At 47.0% G+C, this 23213-nt stretch overlaps 1 protein-coding gene across 4 annotated transcripts in view; it reads left to right on the forward strand.

Annotated features, from left to right (window-relative positions):
• The window catches only part of NEK7 (NIMA related kinase 7), a 137655-nt gene that overhangs the window by 58936 nt on the left and 55506 nt on the right, over positions 1-23213 (forward strand). For 3 of the 4 annotated variants that reach the window (XM_018060813.1, XM_018060814.1, XM_005691057.3), the window contains exons 3-5: positions 12004-12144; positions 18602-18664; positions 20124-20234. In XM_018060813.1, the coding sequence (XP_017916302.1) occupies positions 12004-12144; positions 18602-18664; positions 20124-20234 (315 nt within the window). The remainder of the gene's footprint in view (positions 1-12003; positions 12145-18601; positions 18665-20123; positions 20235-23213) is intronic. The other variant, XM_018060815.1, reaches the window with a different exon arrangement.

Below are 23213 nucleotides of genomic sequence, written 5' to 3' on the forward strand. Positions count from 1 at the left end.
AGTGTGTGTTTTATCATTATTACTTCTTGTTGTTGCTTAGTCACTGAGTCGTGTCTGACTCTTTGCAGCCCTATGGACTGCAGCCCGCCAGGCTCCTCTGTCCATGGGGTTGCCCAGGCAAGAATACTGGAGTAGGTTGCCATGCCTCCTCCAGGAGATCTTCCCGACCCAGGATTGAACCCGCTGCTCCTGTGTTACAGGTGGATCCTTCACCGCTGAGCCACAGGTCCGAGAAACGGTGATTTCTGGGCTTGAGGAAGGGCTCTGCGTTCTCTTGTGCGATGCAGAGGGTCTCACGTCATGGGGCTCCTTTTTCTTCTCCAGCTGCATGTTGTGTCTTTCCCTATTTTGGACACAGATTCAGTCATATCTCACTTATGCTGAGCTCTCTTTCAACTTCATATTTCAGGTACTTTGATCACAGTCTCAGGAGCTGTTCAAGGAGATTTAGTCCCTAATGGGCTGTAATCAGGACTTTCCTGGTGGCTCAGAGGTTAAAGTGTCTGCCTGGAATGCAGGAGACCAGGGTTCGATCCCTGGGTCGGGAAGATCCCCTGGAGAAGGAAATGGCAACCCACTCCAGTACTCTTGCCTGGAGAATCCCATGGAGGGAGGAGCCTGGTTGGCTACAGTGGACTGTAATCAGCATAAAGGCTCATTATGTATGTGAGCTACATGGCAGAGGTCATAAGAAGAGTGTTATCCTAGAGGAAGCATGTAATTTGGAAGAGAGCAGAAAGATTACTCTCAGGGAAATAATGACTACTGGGTAGTTTCCTACACTGATACGCTTCTAATAAATAAGAATGTACTATGCCAGCTGTGCACTGTTCACTTCTGCAGACCATACTTTATATGAATGAGTAGGTCATGGGTATCCAGATATTTGTTGGATGAATGAATTAATCTCTAAATGAAAGCTTAATTTTGATCAGCCTAATTATCTTAATATTATATGGATTTTAGTTATTGAAAGCTACTTTAGGAAAAGACTTGGTAATGTAGACTAAAAAGAACTCTGTCAAATGAGAAGTGACATCAGAATATTTAAAGCTTGATTGAGTTTTGAATTTAGATTGGTTGTTCATACTTCATGTATTTAGGGCTAGATGTTTCTCAGCTTTTAAAGGAAATCCTTGAGAAATTTAGATGATTTTTAAAAGAATGGGAATACAGTAAGGGTTCTCCCATCTGCTGTCTTGGACATGTCTGTTTGAATAGTCTGATGTGTTCAAAGATGTTGTTTGGTTGCTGAGTCGTGTCTGACTCTTTGTGACTCCATGGACTGCAGCACACCAGGCTCCTCTGTCCTCCACCATCTCCCAGAGTTTACTTAAATTCATGGCCACTGAATCGGTGGTGCTGTCTAGCCATCTCATCCTCTGCTGCCCTCTTCTCCTCCTGCCCTCAATCTTTCCCAGCATCAGAGTCTTTTCCAATGAGTCAACCCTTCGCATGAGGTGGCCAAAGTATTGGAGTTTCAGCTTTAGCATCATTCCTTCCAAAGAAATCCCAGGGTTGATCTCCTTCAGAATGGACTGGTTGGATCTCCTTGCAGTCTAAGGGACTCTCAAGAGTCTTCTCCAACACCACAGTTCAAAAGCATCAATTCTTTGGCGCTCAGCCTTCTTCACAGTCCAACTCTCACATCCATACATGACCACAGGAAAAACCATAGCCTTGACTAGACGGACCTTTGTTGGCAAAGTAATATCTCTGCTTTTCAATCTGCTATCTAGGTTGGTCATAACTTTCCTTCCAAGGAGTGTCTTTTAATTTCATGGCTGCAGTCACCATCTGCAGTGATTTTAGAGCCCCCAAAAATAAAGTCTGACACTGTTTCCCCATCTATTTCCTATGAAGTGGTGGGACCAGATGATACATTAATCAAAATAGTTTCCCAATTCTATTTGGAACTGCATTCAGAGCCTGAAATGTAGTTTTAATAAAATCAGTGATGAAAATGATTCCATTTTTGAGGATGAATTTGATATTTGGAATATTTAGAAATCCTTTGGAGCCAAGCTTGTACTTGGTGGAAAAAATAAATTGTCTTGGTATTCTTCTTTTGATCAGAAGAAGATCTCTTCTTAAGTGAGACCAGTAGTTTTCATGATTCACAAACTGATTACAGTCCAAGGAGGGATTTCAAATGGATTTTCAGTATCAGAAGCCTTTCTGGAAATAAGTCCGCATGCTCCCATTGTGCCTGTTTGAAGGGCAACGTTGAATGTATAGAATCTAGTATATTTGTTAGAAATCAGTTGTATCATTTTACAGTTAGGATTCCTTTACATGTTGTCTCCCTTTAGACCATTATGTGGATATTATGGCTTTCTCACCGTACCTGTGGGTATGCTTCACACAGCTCTCTCACGAAGTGTTCATAGAACAAATGTTACCCTGATTTTGAAGTTTTGAGGAGTACTTCTTTTTCCAGGAACGCTTTATGAACTGCATTTAATTATGCCTTCTTTTCCTCCCTTGACCGGATCTCGTTCAGTGCAGAACAGGGAGGTGGAAGAGGAGGACTTCCTAGGAGAGTTCTGATGGGGTACCCAGTAGGGCGTCGGGAGCACACGGGATCAGTGAACGCCCACCCCATCTCCCAGCAAGGAGGAGGCAGGATGCGGGGCTGCGTGGCCCCGTGATGAGCGCAGCGAGCGGAGAGGGCTGAGCTCGGCGCCGCGCGGACCCCAGCATTTACGGGGGTCCCGTCTGAGGGACCAGGAGGACATAGGAGGGCTGACGTTTAGCAGGGTGGCTTAGGGCCTGAGCCCTGACATTGCACTGCCCCGAGTAAGGGCTTGGATACCCCCACTTCCTGGCTGCGTGCTGGAACACCTACGCCTCGCTCTTCCGCCCTGTGGGTTAGGGAGCACTCGTTTTTACGGAGTCCCGGCCGTGGAGCCCACGTGCTGTGCCCGGCACGTGGACGGCGCTCGGAGGCGGGGACGAGATGCTGGGTCTCGGTGGGCGAGGACGCGTGCGGCAGAGACACGCAGCGCTCTCGGCGCACAGGTCTCTCTGCCGTGCCTGCTTCTGTGTCGTGTTCCGTCCTTTGTCACACCTGTTACCAACACACCCTAGTCAGCGACTTCCCTCCCCCGTCGACGTGCTCAAGCCCCGAGCCCATGAGCCGTCCTTGGCGTCCGGCGTTCCTCGCCCCTCGCCCTTGTGTTCAGCTCCCGCAGTCCGAGTCCTCGGGGTCCACCTGGGGGTCGTGTCCCGGCCCGCCCGCAGCGCGCTCCTCGCTGTCACCGTCCGGTCCGGCCAGGCCTTCCGTGCTCTCCCCGCTCTCCCCCTCTCTGGTTCTCCTCCTCTCCCTGCCTCTCTCCGCGCAGGGTCAGGGTCTTGAGTTCCGAGCCCCTCTGCTGCAGACCCACAGCCCACACCCATGCTCTCAGCGTGCTCACCTCTGACCCCGGTCCTTACCCGCGACCCCAGTGTTCACCACCCTCCAGCCAGTGTTTTTCCGACACAACTCGCTCCTTGCTCCGTGAAGGTTTCTCCCAGGGCTGCTTTCCAGCACTTTCTTTTCCTTCTGGTCTTTTAATCTCAACCAAAATGTCACCACCTCCGTGGGGTCATCCTAGTATCACCCAATCCAAAATAACCATCATTTATTTCCTATTATATCACTCTTTTATTTCTCTGCATAGTACCTAAATATTAGATACTAATCTTGCTGCTGCTGCTGCTGCTGCTGCTAAGTCGCTTCAGTCGTGTCCGACCCTGTGCCACCCCTAGACGGCAGCCCACCAGGCTCCTCTGTCCCTGGGATTCTCCGGGCAAGAACACTGGAGTGGGTTGCCATTTCCTTCTCCCAGATACTAATATTGCTTATTGCCTTTTTACTGTTTTTGGATTACATGTTTGTTTAAGCCCATCCTCTGTTAATAACTGTGAAATAAATGAATAAATTGAAGAAAACATCTTCCATTTGTCTCTGCTGCAGTGAAAGGCTTCTGGTCGCAGTGTTGAATTTCACCAGCTGCAGCTGCTGGTGCTCACTGGGCTGGTGCCAGTATCTCTGTCCTGGTCCTGAAATGCCAGGAGAGGTAACCGGTATTTTTGGTTACATAATTTGGATATAGTAATTATCATGCTAGGTAGTATAACTAATGATGGTTAAATGATACAAATACCAAGATCTTATAAATATTTAAATAATCGGTTGTATTTGATCACTCATTTTTCTTATGCTGTAGTGAATTCTCTCCTGTTTGATAAAAAGCCAGTTACAATGATTAATGGTATATCATTCCAGCTGACTTAAATCTCAGACTTTTAGTGTCTTTAGGAATAGGTTACTTTTGAAATAGCTTAACAAATTTCTGGGAGATGATTTTTCAAATGGGAAGAAGAATGACTAATTAGATTGCTGGCACCTGTGATGTTTTTGTTTTAACATGTTTTTTAAATTTCTGTTGAGGTTTACATAGAAAGTAGTGTGTAAGAGCTCTGTGTGAGATATTGTCAAAAGGGCGTTCCAGTTTGTGTAGTTGGGAGCTGAGTAATGTCTCTTTAAAGATCATCCATAGAATGAGCTTCATTGCCAAATAAAATTGAAGGGCATTTGTAAGTTTCGTTACTTTCAAATTTTGGAGACATTTAATAATATTAACATAAAGTATAATATTTGTTAGATTACACAGTTGGTAAGATGAAAATCACCAGTAAGAGATGAGTTTGCAGTAATAGTGAAAACCTTGTTAATGGTGTTAAGTATTGTTAATCCTGGCTTGTACGTTAGATCGTTGATAACAGTACCTCCAGGAATTGTCAGGACAGGATTTTCTCCCTGGAGAGTCTGTCGAGTCCATGGCGGGGCTCCTCTGATTTCCCCAGAGAGAACTATTATCATCATGTTACCCTGAATTATCTTACTGCTCATTAAACGTTCTTGCCTTCAAATTTAAAAGAAATTAGAGAAATTAATTTAGTCCTGGGAAATCGTTGTTTAACGAGTTTGCACCTGTGAGAGTATGAGCCAATGGCACAACAGACTGTGTTTTATTTTGAAATGAAAAGTATTTATGTGCAGGAGGGGACTGACACGGAGAAGTTAATCCCAATTAGTCAGCATGATCTGGTGGTAGGTAATTAAAGCACATTCAGATCAACAAGAGTTTCCTTAGTGAGAATGCCGGACATTTAAGGTGTTACATAAAGCTTCCTTCACTCTCAGGTTTGATTTTTTTAGTCGTCATATGTGATTTTGAGTAATTATTTTACTTTTCTGAGATTTTAGGATTCTTTTAACTTGCGGATTCACACATCTCAGGAGATTAAACATAATTTACCACAAAAATGTAATGCACATGCTTCCAGCGTCTGTCATAACCATGCCCTCTATTTAAGGAGTCATGGGTGTCTTACCGTTAGTAATTAAGAAATGAAATGACACCAGTAAAAACAATCAAACAGTAAGAAAAGCTGTATAAGCTTGCAGTTATATTATCCATGTTGAATAGTTACATTTTAAGACTTAATCCAAAAAAGAATCCGTTTGAAAAATGTTTTATGGAGTGTGTGGTCTTTATTTCGTGATTTTGGAAACTACTCTGTGCTGAACTAGTCATGTCCCTCAGTTTCTTTTGTCACCAAGAGCTTGCAGTTTCAAACTTGGAAGGTTTACAGGCTTTCAAGCAGTTGCTCTCTTCAGTTTGCCTGCGACTTTAAACTTGAGTGTGACCATGTTCCAGCCAGAAGCCGACTTAAAACCACACGTGGTTTTAGGTATTACCTGCTCCCTCGCAGTAATTAGACGGCCTTTGGGCAGGAAAATTTTACTTAGATATAGTGTATGTCTCCAAGGAGCCTTATATGCAAGGAGTCCAGCTGTGTTCATCCATGGATCAGGGCAAGAGGAGTGTCTGGCTGGAGGGCGAGCTCAGGGCTGGGCAGTGCTTGGAGACCCTAGTAGAGAGGCTGCTGGCACGAGGAAGTCTGGCTGTTGATTCAAGCTTTTGGGGGCCCAGAGGAGGGCCAAAGAAAAAAATCGAGGTCAGAACTAGGGAGTTTCAGTCTTGATGCCTAGAATTGGAGGAGGCTGTGAGTAGAGAGGGTCAGTGCCAGGCTGTGCCCGCAGGTGCCCCGGGGAAGGGGCATAGGTGACAGTGAGCACGTGCGTGTGCAAGGCTCTGTCCCTGGTAACACTCGCACGCTGCCCTCAGGTGGGCTCCCGCCTGCCCTGGAGGAGTGGGTACAAGGTTTGGGCAGCTGCCCAGCTGAGAAAGACACTGAGAATCAGATGTGAGGCTCCAGCCCAGCCCTGTGGAGTGACTGGCAGACCCTGTGCTTCTCTGGGGCTTTGTGAGAACCTGGCTTCCCTGGTGGCTCAGTGGCAAAGAACTCGCCTGCCGATACAGGAGACTCAGATTCAGTCCCTGGAAAGGAAGATCCCCTGGAGAAGGGAATGGCAACTCATTCCAGTATTTTTGCCTGGAAAGTCCCATGGACAGAGGAGCCTGGTGGGCTACAGTGTGTGGGGTCGCAAAAGGGTCTTACTTGACTTGGTGACTAAAGCACCATCCCTGTCAGGTCAGGCCTCAGACGGCAGTATTCAGGGCTTCGCATATCACCCCAGCAGGGACAGGGGATTAGCACTCAAGGCTCTTGACCTGGCAGGGGTGCAAGGCAAGTCTCGTCTCACCCGTTGGAAGCTGTTAAGGGCAGAGGGAGTTCTTTCAGCTACGTTCACCTATTTAGTAAATACTTACTGTCTGTTTCATGTCACGCCACCTTCGTGGCATGTGGCTTCGTGGACACAAGCTTGGTTTCTGCCTTTGAGAAGCTGTGCTTGGAGGGAGAAATAGACCCATGTAAACAAATAATTAAAAGCCAATGAGATCTGGAACCCAGACCAGTGCCTGAGCTTGCACGGCTGTCTGCAGAGTTGACTGCTGCTGAAGACTGTGGGCCCAGGGCAGGGGCCCCTGAGAAGGGCCGTCAGATGGGTCTCCACAGTGAGCAGAAGTGGGCCACATGTGCAGAGCACAGGTCCCCAGAAGGCCAGGTCACTTGGACACTGTGTGTGGAGGAGTGAGCTGCTGCTGTAGGTGTAGGTGGGCTCAGTGTGTGATGGAAGAGGCAGAGTGGTGAACTTTCATAAAAGCTGAAAATCCTTTAAATGACTCACGTTATTCCAGAAGTCATTTCGAGCGGCTCAGACACACAGCCTGGTGGTGAAGGGGCTGCAGGGCCTGGGACCCCGTTTATGCACTGCGTGGAGAGTAGAGTAAGGCAGTTGCAGTGTACTTACTTGCTTTATTTTGTATCCAATTTGCATCTCAGTATTTGCTGAGTTATTTTATTCCCCAGCATAACTCAGGTGCTTAGTTAAAAAACATGGGGAATTGGACCACATCCAAAAAAAAAAAAAAAAGAAAATATAGCTCTTCCCTAAAAATAGTTCTTTACTTGCATGGGCACTGGCCTGATGATGCCATCTCTTTTATTTTAAGCACCTCACACAGTGCTGTTTACCGGGCACATAACTCATCCGCATGCAGCAGGGCGCCGGCCACAGCGTCGGAGAATCACTGCCCAGGTGTGTGTCGCCTGCCGGGCCACATAAAGGAGACCACCCCGCGCCCAGGCTGATCCTTCCGCAGGTCGCCGCAGCGTGCCCGAGCCTCGGGGCGTGGGTGTCGAGATGTGCAGCCCAGCTCCGTCTCGTGTCTGCTCCGCGCGTCTATGCCGGGCGACAGGACATGGGAGCAGATGAGACAGGCTGTCAGTCAGCTGCGCTGCCCTTTGAAGAAAGGCCACGGGGGGAAAGGGTGCCGCAAATGGGCTGTGAAGTTTACATACACTGCCCACTGTTAAACAGATTACGTCTAATGAAGTGTCTAATGCTCAGGCCGAATCAGCCTAATCCTGGGTGGCAGCTCATCCCTCCGCTGCCAAAAAAACGCCGCCCTCTGGCCCTCACTCGCCACTCCGGCGGCCACGCACAGAGAGGCGCCCAGCCTTAATAAACCCAGACAGTGTGTGATCTGACATGCAAATATAGGTCATTGCATATGTAAATGTGTGATTACGCGCGTGCATGCCAAAACGTATTAGCCGGCCTCCGCGCTCAGCATGCGGTCATCGCAGCGCCTCAGCAGCCCCTGCGCGCGCGTTTGTCAGTTACCGCGCGGACAGGGGCGGGGTCCCTGGCAGGCCTGAAGAGCGTGCAGGGCTTGCGTGGTAGCATTCCCCACGAGGAAGCCGAGTGTCACCGGAGACCGGCACGTTTTCATCTGGAGGAGGAGCGGTCTAGATGTTTGGACGAGAGGAAGGAAACCCACCTCTTCGATGTTGCAGTCTGTCCTAGTGTGTAAATTAAAAACAAACAAACATTTGTTAGAAAAGCTTGGACAATTGAAAGTCTCTCCTCAAGTGAAATGAAGTTATGAAAGCTAGAAGTTGCTAATATCCACTGACGGTATCTGAGAAGTGAGACTTTGTTAGGTTTCCTTTGTTAAGTAGGGGACAGTTCCTTGATGGGTCAGCTGGTAAAGAATCCACCTGCAATGCAGGAAACGCTGGTTCAATTCCTGGGTCAGGAAGGTCCCCTGGAGAAGGGATAGGCTACCCACTCCAGTATTCTTGGGGTTCCCTGTTGGCTTAGCTGGTAAAGAATCCACCTCAATGAGGGAGACCTGGGCTTGATCACTGGGTTGGGATGATCCCCTGGAGAAGGGAAAGGCCACTCACTCCAGTATTTTGGCCTGGAGAATTCCATGGAGTGTATAGTCCATTGAGTCACAAAGAGTTGGAGAGGACTGAGTAACTTTCACTTCACTTTACAGTGACAGTTGTAAATTCATCTCAGTGACCACAAAAAGAAATCTTATACTTGAACAGCGTGGCAAGCAGCCTCTCTTTATTTTATGATTTCATTCCTATTTTTTATTTTCATTTTCGGTATGTGTGTTTCTAGTCCCATTTCTGTTTTACTCATCGAAAAGACTAAAATTAAACATACTGTGGATCATCGCATAGGGTACTGTAATATTTATTATATTGTAGGTGGCTGTATGACTAACCCCGTGCTTGGGAACTGGGGCTTGGGCATCAGCTAGCCATAGATCTGGTGTGATAACATCTGTCTGATAGGATCATCATGAGATGGCTGGATGACATCACGGACTCGATGGACGTGACTCTCAGTGAACTCTGGGAGATGGTGATGGACAGGGAGGCCTGGCGTGCTGCGATTCATGGGGTCGCAAAGAGTTGGATACGACTGAGCGACTGAACTGATAGGATCATCATGAGAATTGAATTAAATAGCATAAAAAGTACTAATTTATAGGACCTGTTACATTATAGGTGCCAAAATGGGACCTTTTTTATTGTAGTAGTGTTATTATTCTATTCTGGCAGTTATTTATGGTTTATATTCACATAATGAATTTGTGAAACTTGTATTCTGATTATTTTGCATCTCTTAAAGGAAGAGTGGTATTTCTCTTATTTTGGACTTTTCAGAAGAAAGAAAAGCAATGCACAGTAACAAGTTATTGTTACTTTTCCCCTCTTTTTTGATAAACGTTGCATGTGAATGGCAGTGCAAGTCCAGCAGAATTTTACAGGTTTTTTTGCTAGCATGATAAGTGTAGTGACATGGACAAGGTTGCATGTATTAGGGGTTAATGTGATGCCCATATGTCAAAACAGCCTTTTGCATACGTCATGGGATCATCAGCCCTAACTAAGGTTTATTTGAGGACTAAGAGTTCAAGCTGCCTTAGTGGGTTTAGGAACCCATGTGCCCTTTGTTTGAACCAGTAGGTCTTTAATGTTCGGCCTTAATCAGGCCCCGCAAGAATGTTATGTTTACTTCGAGTCGGTCCAGAGTAGAGACGGCCCATTCAGATGTGAGCAGAGTGGTACCAGGCCAAGAAGGGTCTACTTATCGGGAATCCCGGGATCTGGGAGAGGCCCATGAGTGGCCAGAGAAAGAGAAGATGGAAAGGCACACGTGATGGCTGAGCTGTTATATTTCAGCAGACTGAGATGCTGCAGGTGGAGCAGGAGTGACGTGAGGCCCTGCAGAGGCCGCCTTCCCAGGGCGTGTGCAGTGGCCTCCGCGCTGGGCAGCGTTCAGCCCCGTGGGCGCGCAGCGCAGGTCTGTCCTGTGGCCGGGTGATGGGTGACTGAGTCTGTAAGCAAGGAACGGAAGAACTAGGACAGCGGACAGAGCACATCCACCCCCAGAGGGGCCCGCGGTGATGCCGCCCCCTGGCCCCATGATCCCACTCGGCACAGTTGAGGCCCCTTCGTGTCTCCACGTGGGCTCTTTCAGAGCAGAAACACTTCTTAGGATATATCTGTTTCCCTAGGGGCTAGTCCAGTGCCTGCTGTCTGCTGCTGCTGCTGCTCCTAAGTCGCTTCAGTCGTGTCCGACTCTGTGCGACCCCATAGACGGCAGCCCACCAGGCTCCGCCACCCCTGGGATTCTCCAGGCAAGAACACTGGAGTGGGTTGCCATTTCCTTCTCCAATGCGTGAAAGTGAAACGTGAAAGTGAAGTCGCTCAGTCGTGTCCGACTCTTCGAAACCCCATGGACGGCAGCCCACCAGGCTCCCCCTTCCATGGGATTTTCCAGGCAAGAGTACTAGAGTGGGGTGCCATTGCCTTCTCTGTCTAATGAGTACTAAAAGGTGTGAGTTTCAAAAAGAAATGACTTTTCCCAACGAACAGCAAAAAATATATTGTTTAAAAGATATTTATGTACTAAGTGACAGAAAGAAAGACAGACAATGAAGTCGCTCAGTTGTGTCCGACTCTTTGCGATCCTGTGGACTGTAGCCTACCAGGCTCCTTCGTCCATGGGATTTTCCAGGCAAGGATACTGGAGTGGGTTGCCATTCCTTCTCCAAGAGACAGAGGCCAATCTGAAAGGCTACATACTGTATGATTCTAACTATGTGATATTCTGGAAAAAGCAGAACTATGGGTCCAGTGAAAAGATTGGTGGCTGCTAGGTGTTGGTGGGGAGCGAGGGTTGAACAGGCAGAGAACAGAGGGGTTTTGGGGCAGGGAAAATATACTATGATGCTAAAATTCTGGGGAGCTTCCCAGGTGGCTCAGGGGTAGAAGAATCCACCTGCCAATGCAGGAGATGCAGGTTCAGTCCCAGGATTGAGAAAACCCCCGGGAGAAGGGAATGACACCCCACTCCAAGCCCATGGACAGAAGAGCCTGGTAGACTCCAGTCCATGGGGCCTCGAAGAGTTGGACACAACTAAGCGACTGAGCATGCACGCAAGCACTCTGATTATGGATACAGGTGGTTGTCCATTTGTCCACGCCCATAGAATGTGCTGGGAAAGACTGAAGGGGGAGGAGAAGGGGAGGACAGAGGATGAGATGGCTGGATGGCCTCACCGACTCAGTGGACACGGGTTTGAGTAAGCTCCGGGAGTTGGTGATGAACAGGGAAGCCTGGCCTGCTGCAGTCCATGGGGTCACAAAGAGTCGGATACGACTGAGCAACTGAGCGACTGAACTGAGAGTATCCAGCAGTAAGGGTGAACCCCAGTGTTAACTGTAGACATTGGGTGACAGTGACTTGTCAGTGTAGGTTCAGTGGTGACCAGGGTCCGGCTCTGATGGGGTGTTGATAACGAGAAAAGCAGTGCCCGGGTGAGGGTAGGGGTGTACCGGGAACCTCTCTACTTTCCTCTTAATATTCTGCTTTTAAAAACTTAGGTCTTTAAAAAAAAATGTAATGATAAGGTGGTAGTCTTGCTGCCCCTGGAATTGTTCTTTGCAGAAGTTAAGTATCATCAGAAAGTTTAAAAGGTTTTCATGTGCTAGTTGGCAGGTTGACTGAGTGAATGTGTGTGTTGGTTTTTATATAATATGAATAGTTTGATAAATACCTGTCAAACAAATGACTGTCTGCAGGTTTACCATAGAAATCACCTACATAAGTGAAGACAATTGACAATTGTGTGCATATTGTGTGATTGAAAACTTTCCTGACTTTTTTAATTACAGAAGGCCTTACGACCGGATATGGGCTATAATACGTTAGCCAACTTTCGAATAGAGAAGAAAATCGGTCGCGGGCAATTTAGCGAAGTTTATAGGGCAGCCTGTCTCTTGGATGGAGTACCAGTAGCTTTAAAAAAAGTGCAGGTAAGATGACTTTAATTCTATAAATCCATGTAAAATTATATGCTGTGAATAATAAATAGAGAAAAGTACGTCCTGAACGATTGGGTCACAACAGTCTCGAGTTGAGAATGATGGGAGAGAGTAAAGATTGTCCTGTAAAGGCTTGCATTAAGTGCTGTGTATGGTGGAAATCACGTTTTAGTTGTAAGACTACTTTTAAAATTGAGCTGGCTCTGTTCATGCAGATCAGTCATGGCTGGGACGGTCTTAGAAAAGCTTTCGCAGCTCTTGGTTTTCAGAGGCATATTGGAGTTGTCCCCACAGCTCCTAGCTGGGTGTGTGGCTGCACGTTGTAGCCTCAGCTGCAGGCATCGAGCACGGAAACCTGACTCACGGAATGCACCGCCTGAAGCAAGGACTCGGCGGGCACACTCCGGGGCGGGTCTCGGAGACCAGGCTGGAAAACCAGCCTGGCAGTAAAAGACAGAAAACCAAGGTGAACTTTATCTACTGGAGGAGACGAGAAATGAGATAGGTGAACGTAGGCGATTGCTGTCCCGCTTACCATGCCCACTCTGTGTTGGCATCGGCCCTGACCTCCTACCCTGGCTGTGTGCGGGCTCCTCAGGCGCCCAGGTCTGCCCAGCTCCTCTGGCCCAGCCCTGCCCCGACGGGCCCACTGCCTCCCCTCTGGAGCGCTCTCACCTTTCTGCCTCAGTGTGTGTTTGCCGTCCTGCAGTATAACTTCTCTTTTCAGGGAGAAGGTCGTTCTTGTTGACACTCGCCTGTAGACTTCCTGTTTTATTCTGCTACCTGGTGTTGTTTTCTCTGTCGAGTCCTGTGAAACCTCAGTGTCCTCTTCCTCTTACTGTTTAATTTCATGAAGGATCAGTGTCCTTGCAGCAGCCATCACCAGCAGAGGTGAACAGTTTTCCCTTGTACAGTAAATGTTTATGAAAGTGTTTACAGGACACACATGTCAGAGGTCAAGACTGAAACAGATGCCCTCATACCCACCACATGGCTCAGACACATCCATCACTCCCTTCCCTCGCAGGTCACCACGTCCTGAATTTTCTGTGTATCATTCCTTTGCTTTTCTCTAGAGTTTTATCCACATCGGTGTAAATTCTGAATGAATCCGTTGTTTGCTTCTGCATTTGTGAATTAAATATTGCCACGTGTTGGTGTGTGGCTACGCTTTCATCTTTACACGTACGGTAGTCAGGGTGTGGACCTGCATGTTCGTGTGTAGCATTACCTGTCGTGTGTGGAGTGTCCTGTTCTTGCGTGCTACTAGTTTTGGGTGTGTACGGTTGTGTGCCGTCGCAGTATTTGTCACGTTCATGTCAGGTCCTGTGTGTCTCCTGGCGAACTCATGCAGGAATCTCCCTTTTGTATGTGCCCGAGATGGAAGCAATGAGCCTTCCTCTCTGCTTTGTTGTGTTGCAGTTGGGACCTCTTCTAGCTTAAGCATAACTCCCTATATACGCAAGAGAGGAATGATGCTGCGAAGATATTCTTAGCTTATGTAATTAGGGAACAGTTATCTTGAACCTTTACAAGAAGAAATGTATTTGCATTTCAGACATGTTGTTGATTTTTGTGCTATATTGCACTTGTGCTGAACAAGAGAGACCAGGGTTCTTCCTTTTTAATAAGCCACCTCTGCAGCTTAGTGTGAAAATGTTTTAAAATACCATTGACCAGACTCCTTTCCTGTCTGAAGAATCCTAGCCTCTCTTCAGAAACTTCACCAGGAACCAGACATTGGATTTCCTCCTGCAGTTTGTTATTTTAAGGCTTCTTACTGGTCTGAAGGGCTGCGTCACTGTTTCCAGCTAATTCAGGACCCTTCCTGGAGGAGTCCCTGTGTTGAAATGTTGCATCTATAATTCATTGCTCTGCTCACAGATATTTCATGAGACTCTGCAGGAGCAGTGTCCAGCCTCCTCCGAGTCGTTCTCCAGGTGCTTCTGTGCTTTGTCCGCGTGTCAGGTTTCAGTTGGCCGTGACCGGCTTGCTGGAAGCCCCGGTGACTTTCCTGGATGTCTGCCTGGTACCTGCGTGTGCAAGGGAGGGAGTGTGTGCTGAGTGCACCTTCCTTCTCGAAATCATGCAGGGATTGGGAGCCTGCGGTGGTGACAAGACTAGCGGGTCTTTTGGAGAATTTGCCCCATCCCGTCACGGTTTGTTCGCCACCGTTAAGGTGCTCCTTAACTGGGGGGCACGGGCTGGCCTTGCTGCCCTGCCTCCCGGCCTCCCTTCCTGCTGCTCCTCCAGTGGGAGTGGGCATCTGGTGTTCAGTGGTTAGTGCCAAAGGCTTTGAGAACCAAGATGAACGAAATAACAGGACTCAGGGATCCCAGTGCAAGTGCAGCCAAGACAGTGAGAGAGGAACCACGCGGGAGCAGCCTTGAGGAGCCCAGAGTGAGAGGGAGGTTGAGAAAGTCTTCCCGGGGCACTTGGCCTGGGTCTTAGAACCGCAGTTGTATCGGAAGATCAGCAGCCAGTTGTTTTGATCTGGTCCATGCAATGTCTAGTTATACTTAGCTAATCCATCGTTTGGTCATTAATTCTTGTCTGACTCTTTGAGAACCTGTGGACTGTAGGCCACCAGGTTCCTCTTGTTCATGGGATTCTCTAGGCAAGAATACTGGAGTGACTTGCCATGCCCTTCTCCAGGGGATCTTCCCAGCCCAGGCATCAACCTGGGTCTCCTGCATTGCAGGCAGATTCTTTACCATCTGAACCACCAGGGATGCCCCATATTTGCATATATTTAATAGCTATTTTAAAGCATTCATCAAGAAAATCAGTTGCAAGTCAAATTTTCCATAATTCAAGCTTTTAAAAAACTATCCCTTTTTAAAGCATATTAATGCTTTTCTACCTGTGTTAATTTTCGATTCTACATTCTGCATATTTTGCATGCAGTCCTAATTGCAATTAGGATTTTCATGCATTTAAAAATTTATGGATAGTTTCTTTTGTAATGCATGCAGTGATTCTAATATATTTCTAACCCTTTATGACCATATATGCAGTCTCTTTCAGAGTTCACTGTGATTATGGAATTTATCCCAGTTAAATATTTGGCTCCATCTTTGTCCTTAGTCTTCCAGTCTGCAGGACCTCTTTTTTTTTTTTTTCCTTTTTACAGTGTGTTCTCAGCCCCTGCTCTTATTTTCTTGTGCAGCTCCCAGCACCTCCTTGTTTCTGCCGAGACCAGGAATCCTGGTTTCTCCCCAGGCCAGCCACTGGCACCTGGTCTGTCTGCTTAGTCCAGGCCCTCACTGCGCTCCGGGGGTTCTGTCTCAGGCGTCCACATCCCCTCTCCTTCTCCCCTGCTTGTCTCTGACTTCACCCTGACCACGGCACACTGGCCCACATCCCCTAGACCTCTTACTTCAGGTCTGACCTCAGTTGTCTGGTTATGTTACTTGGACCTTTGTCAGCTATGAGAGCAACGTGGATGTTTCCGTTTCAGAATCGCCCGGTCTTGCTCAGCCCCGGGCAGGGTTTCTCTTCGCCGCGTGTTTCTTCATTTCCACTTTCACCCGGAGTCCCTGTTCCACGCCCACAGCCCCGAGGGGCACTGCTCGCCTCTCTCTGGAGATGTACTCTCTTGCACGTCCTACTTGGATGTATTTTTGCCACAGGATAAGCAGAACCAAACCAGCAGGCGTGCATGACTAGAGTGCGACTTGCCTTAGCCGGCGTGTGCCCTCAAGCTCAGCGGAAAGTGCCCACCTTGCTACGCGTCCGCGCTTTCCCGTCGTGGCCGCTCTTGCTCCCCTCCCCCCTGCCTGTGCTCCAGGGGGGCCCCCTCCTCCCTCCAGTCTCACCCCTTGCCGTCCTCACGGGGTCCCGTGGCTGCCGCTCCAGCACCCACCCCGTCTCCTTGCCCGGGCTCGGTCCCGCTCTGCCTGGGGTCCCCATCTTCCTCCCATGGCGCCTCCTCCCCCCACGCCTTTCGGGGCAGGTCTCACCCTCAGGGTTTGGCTCAGTTGCCGCCTTCGCCTTCCCTGACTTCCGAACTTCCGAACGGTGGCTTCTGAACCCCTCGAAGCCCTGACTAAACTTGGCTGAGCGTCAAGCTCTCGGAAAGTCAGAACAAAGCATGGATTTCCGGTGGTACCTCTCCCAGGCTTTCTGCTTTTAAGGACGTGGGGCATCCCCTTGGAAACAGGGGTTTCGTGTTTTTTAATAAAGGACACAGGTATCCAGTTCCTTGCCGTCCTTTGCCGGGACCTTAGGAGCCCACGAGGAAGCATTGAGGCCTGTCTCTGATGTGCCTTGGGACGTGCAGGCGCCTGCCGAGAGGGGCCGAGGGCCCTGGGGAGCCCCTGCGCCCGCCGGCCCGCGGCCCCTGCAGCCCCGGGGCCTGTGTTGGAGCGCACATTCTCCTTTCTGTCTGAGCAGCCGCAGCCCTTCCCCCGGGGGTTACCTCCTCCCGCGCCGACTTCCGCCCTTCAGACAAGGGGACGGTCTGGTCTCCCTGCCCTCGGCGAGCGCGGGCGCGCAGTTGGCGGCCGACGGCCGAGGTTCTCCCCGCGGCAGAGGAGAGGCCGCCCCCTCGGTCAGCCAGGCCCCGCGGGCGGAGGAGAGGGGCCTGGACCCTACTGCGGGCCGGGGCTGCGAGGACGGAACCCGGGCAGAAGGGGGACCGTGCGGGCGAGGGCGGCCGGCGGGTGGGGGACCGCAGAACAGGACTCGCGCCGCGGGCCATTCGTCCAGGCTCCCCTGGGCTCCGACTCCTGGCTGCTGCTGCTGCTGCTGCTAAGTCGCTTCAGTCGTGTCCGACTCTCTGCGACCCCAGAGACGGCAGCCCACCAGGCTCCTCTGTCCCTGGGATTCTCCAGGCAAGAACACTGGAGTGGGTTGCCATTTCCTTCTCCAGTGCATGAAAGTGAAAAGTGAAAGTGAAGTCGCTCAGTCGTGTCCGACTCTTAGCGACCCCATGGACTGCAGCCCACCAGGCTCCTCCGTCCCTGGGATTTTCTAGGCAAGAGTACTGGAGTGGGGTGCCATCGCCTTCTCCTTGGACTCCTGGCTAGGATTCCATTTATGCAAGATTAACTTAGAGTAAGATACAACACTCTCAGACTCTCTTAGTGCTATTTTTAAGTACTTTCTTTACTACATTCTAAGTGTTTTTCTTCTGATAGATGCCCTTTCAAGGACATTTGTGTTAAGTCACTTGAAGGCCTTTTTCTTCCTAAAGGTATAGGCGTTACCATTTTCAGTTTCACCAGTTGTGAATAATTCTGGCAAAATTTAAAGATGACAAAAGAAAACTTTTAAAATGATCCAGAGAATACCAAGAGCTTATCAGCCAATCACTTACCCTAAACACTGCTTTGCTCTTCTCAAATATAAATTTAAAAACCCACAGAAACTTGGGTAGAGCCATGAAGATGCTTTCTAGAGACAACCCTGTAAACAGTTTATGAAAATCCAGATTTTGTTTTTTCCCATATCTGTTGTCTTTTCCTGCTCATGGAATCAGGTTTGAATCTGTGTCTGGAAATGATTTAAGCTAAAGATACAGTTTTTATTTTTGTCTTGAAATGTTGCCCAAGAGAAAAGGAAGATAAAATTCTTTTGAATTTCCTGTGAAATGTATCTATGGCTCAAAGTTTAGTTTTGCCTTAAATGAGCCAGCAGTATTTCATTCCTCACTGTTTGGAAGTCACTTTTGGTACTGAGAATTCAGTTAAAGATAGTTTAATCTGTATTTCTAAATTAGTTCAATTATAAGTATTTTTAAAAATATGTAACCATGTAAAGCTCTTTCATTGGAGTGTAGCTGTTTGATAATGTTGTGTTGATCTCTGCTGCACAGCACAGTGACTCGCCATGTATACACGTATATCCCTTCTCTTGGATCTCCTCCCCATCTAGGCCTAAGCACTAAGCGCTGAGCAGAGTCCCCTGTGCATGTAGCAGGCCCTCGTTAGTTGTCTGTCTTGCACATGGCAGAGCCTCTCTGTCGGTCTCAATCTCCCAGCCCACCCCGGCCCCCCCTCTTTCCCCCGGGTGTCCGTGCATTTCTTCTCTACCCCCTCTGTTTCTCCTCTATTCCTGGTATGAGGTCGTCTATACCAGCTTTTCCAGATTCCACATATATGTGTTAACATATGATGCTTGCTTTTGCTGTTAATTTTCCACATGCTTGGAACATTGAGAGATTTTTTTTGATTGTATATTTTAAAGCATTTTGTATTATTTATGAAATATGTAGCTGTTCTCTTTTCCCACTTTTAATACTGACTGCCTGTGGAGGGAAAAACGTATACCCTCTAGTAGTAACGTGAGATAAATTACCTGTTGATCTCCATAGCTCCTAAATGCTAATTGGAAAGTGCACTACTAAATGTGTGTGTAATTATGTGTAGACTATTACAGTGGACTTATATGGTAGTTTGAACCATGGATTACTGTTTTATTGAGTAATACTGAATTTTATTTTTAGATATTTGATTTAATGGATGCGAAAGCACGTGCTGATTGTATCAAAGAAATAGATCTCCTTAAGGTAAATAACAAATGAAATGTTCACTGTTTTGAACATAACTGAGTGGGTTGATAAAAGTGATTTATTAAGATTTCACACTTATAAAGAAAACTGTTTTTGAGATGTAGCTTATGCCACACTGAATTCAAATAATGTATAAATTTGAAATCAGTATATTGCCTTTTGGATTCATTGTACACTAATTTAATTGGAATGTTTGGTAGGATTAACTCCCTCCCGCATTTCAAACTAGAAATAGACATAAACATAAAATGTGGAAGAAATTTTTTTCTTAACCATCCCAATTAGACATATTCTAAATGTTAGATAATGCAAACGCATATTTGGTGTGATATATTGAGAATGTGAGCTGATCCAAGGGGTTCACATTATAAAAATAGTACTTCCATATCTTTTTTCCACATTTAAAAGGGTGGTGTAAAGTCAGTTTCTCACCCACTCAGAGAATAGGTCTGAGGTTTGAGTTACCTCCACATGCATTTGTTATAGTGAAATTTCTTTTGAGGAATGCTGTGGCTTATGTTGTACTTTTAACTTTCAAATAAAGCTTGGATGATGTTTATGCTGTCCATTTTTGTTTGTGCCTAAAATAAATCAGATTTATTAAAAAAGATAAAAAGCAAGCTCAAAATAAGCCATGCTTCCCACTATTCTACTTATTGTAGTTATTTCCTGGGACAAGAAGTGACTGCTTTAACAAACCTTTGTTAGAGAAATAGTGTATCATCACAGAGAATGTGGGAGGGAAACCTATCTTCTATAAGTAGGAAGAAGAGAAGAAAAGCCTGTGTATACTCTGGGATAATTCATGAATAATTTTCTTTGAGAAATGATTTGTCTTATGTTACCTTGGTTAAAGATTGAACGAAAAGATTGTTAGAAAAGATTGTAAATATGTGTAGACTAATGTATATATTTCTACAAGGTGAATTTTTTAAAGATAATTTAATAATCAGCCTCATAGATAGGTTCAGAGTGTTTGTAGTATTTGATATAAAGGCAATATTTAGATATAGTAGATGTCAGATTTTTATCACTGGCTGAAGTTATACTAGGATCAGCCTTCAAAATAAAAAGGGAAAGTGCACTTACCATTGAGTGCCTTTAAATAATAGTTATCATTTAGAAGGATATAATTTTTAACAATTGGCTATTTAATTTGGTCATTCATTTATATGCATAGTTTATATATTCATTGGGCATAGCAGTACTTTTAAAAATTTTAATGTACTCTATGATTTCTAAGAATATTACTAAAAAATAATTGTTGTATAGTTTTACTTTCAGTAATTATACTTATTTCAAAATTCACTAGATAAAGAAAAATACAGTCATGTTAAGATTTCTGTAACTTAAAAATGAAATGGTCACCAATTTTATTCTTGAGTTATAAAGTCACTGTAAGTGACTCTAGGGAATTTACAGTAAGAAAACTTTTTGATGCCTTTTTTCTTCTCAGCAACTTAACCATCCAAATGTAATTAAATATTACGCATCATTCATTGAAGATAATGAACTGAACATAGTTTTGGAATTAGCCGATGCTGGTGATCTATCCAGAATGATAAAGGTAAGGTTTTTTGTTTTTTGTTTTTTGTTTTTAAAAACTAACGATTTACTTCTTTTTTGGGGAGTTGTATGTTGCATGTATAGGCACATCGGATACTTTCCACGATGCTTGACATTTGGTAGCCATGTAATGAATGGTAGGCCATGGTGATGGTTGTGATTAGGAAGCTAGGTACCTGGTGAAGTGGTTCCCTTGGATGTATGAACACTCCAGAACCAACTTGGAAAAAGACTGAGGGTGTGTTGTGTATCAGCTGAAGGTGCAGCTCTGCAGCTTGGCTTCTCCACGAAGGTCACCCTCCATCCCACGTGTCCGGGCGTCAGTCCGAGGGGCTGGCAGGGACTGTGGAGCAGCCTGGCCGGGCCGCCCCTGCTCGTGGGAGGGACGCGCCGAGAGGAGAGCGGGCCCTGCGCTCAGTCTTGCATGTCACACCCTGATTTGACCCCTTAGAAGTCATCTAACTTCCTTTTCTGGAAGTGAAAGTGAGCAACACTCAGTCGTATCTGACTCTTTTGTGACCCTGTGGACTGCAGCCCGCCAGGCTCCTCTGTCCATGGTATTCGCCTGGCAAAGATACTGGAGTAGGTTGCCATTTCTTTCTCCAGGGGGTCTTCCCGACCCAGGGATTGAACCTGGGTTTCCTGCATTGCAGGCAGATTCTTTACCGTTTGAGCCACTGGGTTGAAGTTCACCTACAAGTTACAGAAATGGCCTAATGACAGTAGCCTAAGAACTGGTTATCCCTGGCCTTGGCCTAACTTACCTTCTTCTGTGCACCACATTTCCCCCAAGACAGACTAATGACAGAACCTACTTCATGGGGCATTTTAAATGATCAGTTAATTTATACACACACACATATATTTATATATATGTATGTACGTACGTGTACACTCACAGCAGAACTCCGAAGAGTGCCCCCCCATAGGAACACTATGTTAGAGGAGGCCATTGCTGTATTATGTGTTGTTACGTGTATTTCTCTGTCCCGGGACTGATGCGGCAGTTGTGACCTCAGGTTCTCAGGCCTGAGACGTGAGGGGAGACAGGGACTCGGTGGCTATGTTTGTGGGCATGTCATTGGATGCTCGCTGCCACCCCATGTCTTCCGCTTCACGCCGTTGCCCAGAATGGCGTCTTAGGAACATGTGCAGGTGTGGGCAGGCTGGCCTGCGTGCTCTTCATTTGGCTGTCCATGTGCGAGCTAACCTCCTCTTACTCTGCAAATGGACGTAAAACAGTGCAGAAATCAGCCAAGGCCAATGGAATGAGGAAAGTCAGGGCTGTGAGCTCTGAGCCTGCTCCAGCAGAGGAGCCACCCCATCACCAGCGTGTGGGCAAGGTTCCCAGTCAAGGGGAGGAGGACGGCGTCTCTACGGTGGATAAGCAGGGGGGCTCGGGTGTGTCCCGATGGGTGACCGTGGCATGCTGAAGCCACCACAGAGCCCACTGCAGTTGGGCATCTTAGGTGACTGGCTCGCGTGTCTATTTGGCTTCCTCTGGTTGTCCTAAGTTGGAAGCAGGGACAGAAATTGGGGAAGCTGTCAGTTACTGAGTCCTGGCCATCTGGGACTAATTGTTAACAGAAGTTATTGTTTAGCTTCCTGGATTGTCACCAGAGAGAGCAGTGTGACCTCCTGCAAGTCAAATGGAGCAGGCTGGCTTCTTGGGCTGCTTGCTAGAGTGGAAAGGTTGGCTTCCTGACCAGGTTGCTGCGGACTGTGGTTCGAAGGTCTGTTTTTACATGTGCTCTGCCCGTTGTCTGTCAGTATATCCAGCCTCTCAGCAGACACTTGAGCACAGCCGGGAGTCTGCCTTGTGGAGTTCTCGCAAGGGGGTTTTAGAAACAGTGTTAGATGCTTTGCGTGCATTATCTTGTTTACTCTTTACAGTGATTTGGGGAGGTAATTTTGACACCTAGAGAAGAGAAGTATCATTACCAGTAAATAGAAGAACTCTGTTTGAAATTAGGTTTGTCTGATGTAAAAATCCATGTGTTTTCCGTGAGAGGCCCTGAAGAATTTTTGTATCACAAAACTCCTTTGGAAAGATCAGATGAAAACCTCTGACCGTCTCTACCTGGAAAATGCTGATGCACACAGTTTGCATTCCATTCCAGGCCTTCGCAGATGTCCTGATCAAGGTGTCTGCATTTGCTAGCAGCGATCCTGCTTTCCAGGGTGAATTTGGCATCAGCCTCTTAAACACTGTCGTATCAGTAAACTTCTTTTAGGCCCAGTTTCCTCATCTGTGAGATGGACAGAGGTTTACAATTTCTAAGTATAAAAAGTCTACATAAAAGGAAGGTAATGTTCTCATTATCACAGAACACTATCAAGCTGACTCTCCCATGCTAGGATGACTCACTGCTCATCAGCTTTCTGTTTTAGGGACTTCCCACCACCGCCACAGAGAGCTAACCACCAACCAAGTGTGTCTTTGCAATTTAATTAACAAAGAAAGAAATGCAAATGCACAAAAGAAAATCTTAGAAAAACAGCTGTCTATGGAGAATGATACATATAAAAGCAGCTGTAAATGATCCCTGCCAGAGGACAGGGACCACAGGGCCCCGTGTGGACGTGGAGTGTCTCGGGCCCCCAGGACTCAGACAGAGACCCACACTGAAGATAAGAAACTGGACCAATAGGAGTCCAGAGATAACTGATCCGCAGGCATGAACCAGATCAACCGGGAACGGAGGGCAAAATTCTTTGCTTGAACCTTTAGGTAGAAGAGTTCTTTAATTACTTACAGGGGGAAGGAAAGTGGGCAAGTCCCTATTGGGCAAATGCCTGCTGAAGCAGATAAAAGAGACCGTTTCGGTTGCAGAGTCTCACCCTAGACTGAGTGCTTGGCTTTAGAGTTTGCTTTCTTGTTCAGTGTGCTTTTCCTCCTTCACACGTAAAGGCTGCCGTTCCTGGCCTGTGGCCAAGGCGTGCCTGCGCCTACAGGATTTACCTTGGGAGAATATTTCTG

Source organism: Capra hircus, chromosome 16, assembly GCF_001704415.2.
Source record: "Capra hircus breed San Clemente chromosome 16, ASM170441v1, whole genome shotgun sequence".
NCBI classification, from domain to species: Eukaryota; Metazoa; Chordata; class Mammalia; order Artiodactyla; family Bovidae; genus Capra; species Capra hircus.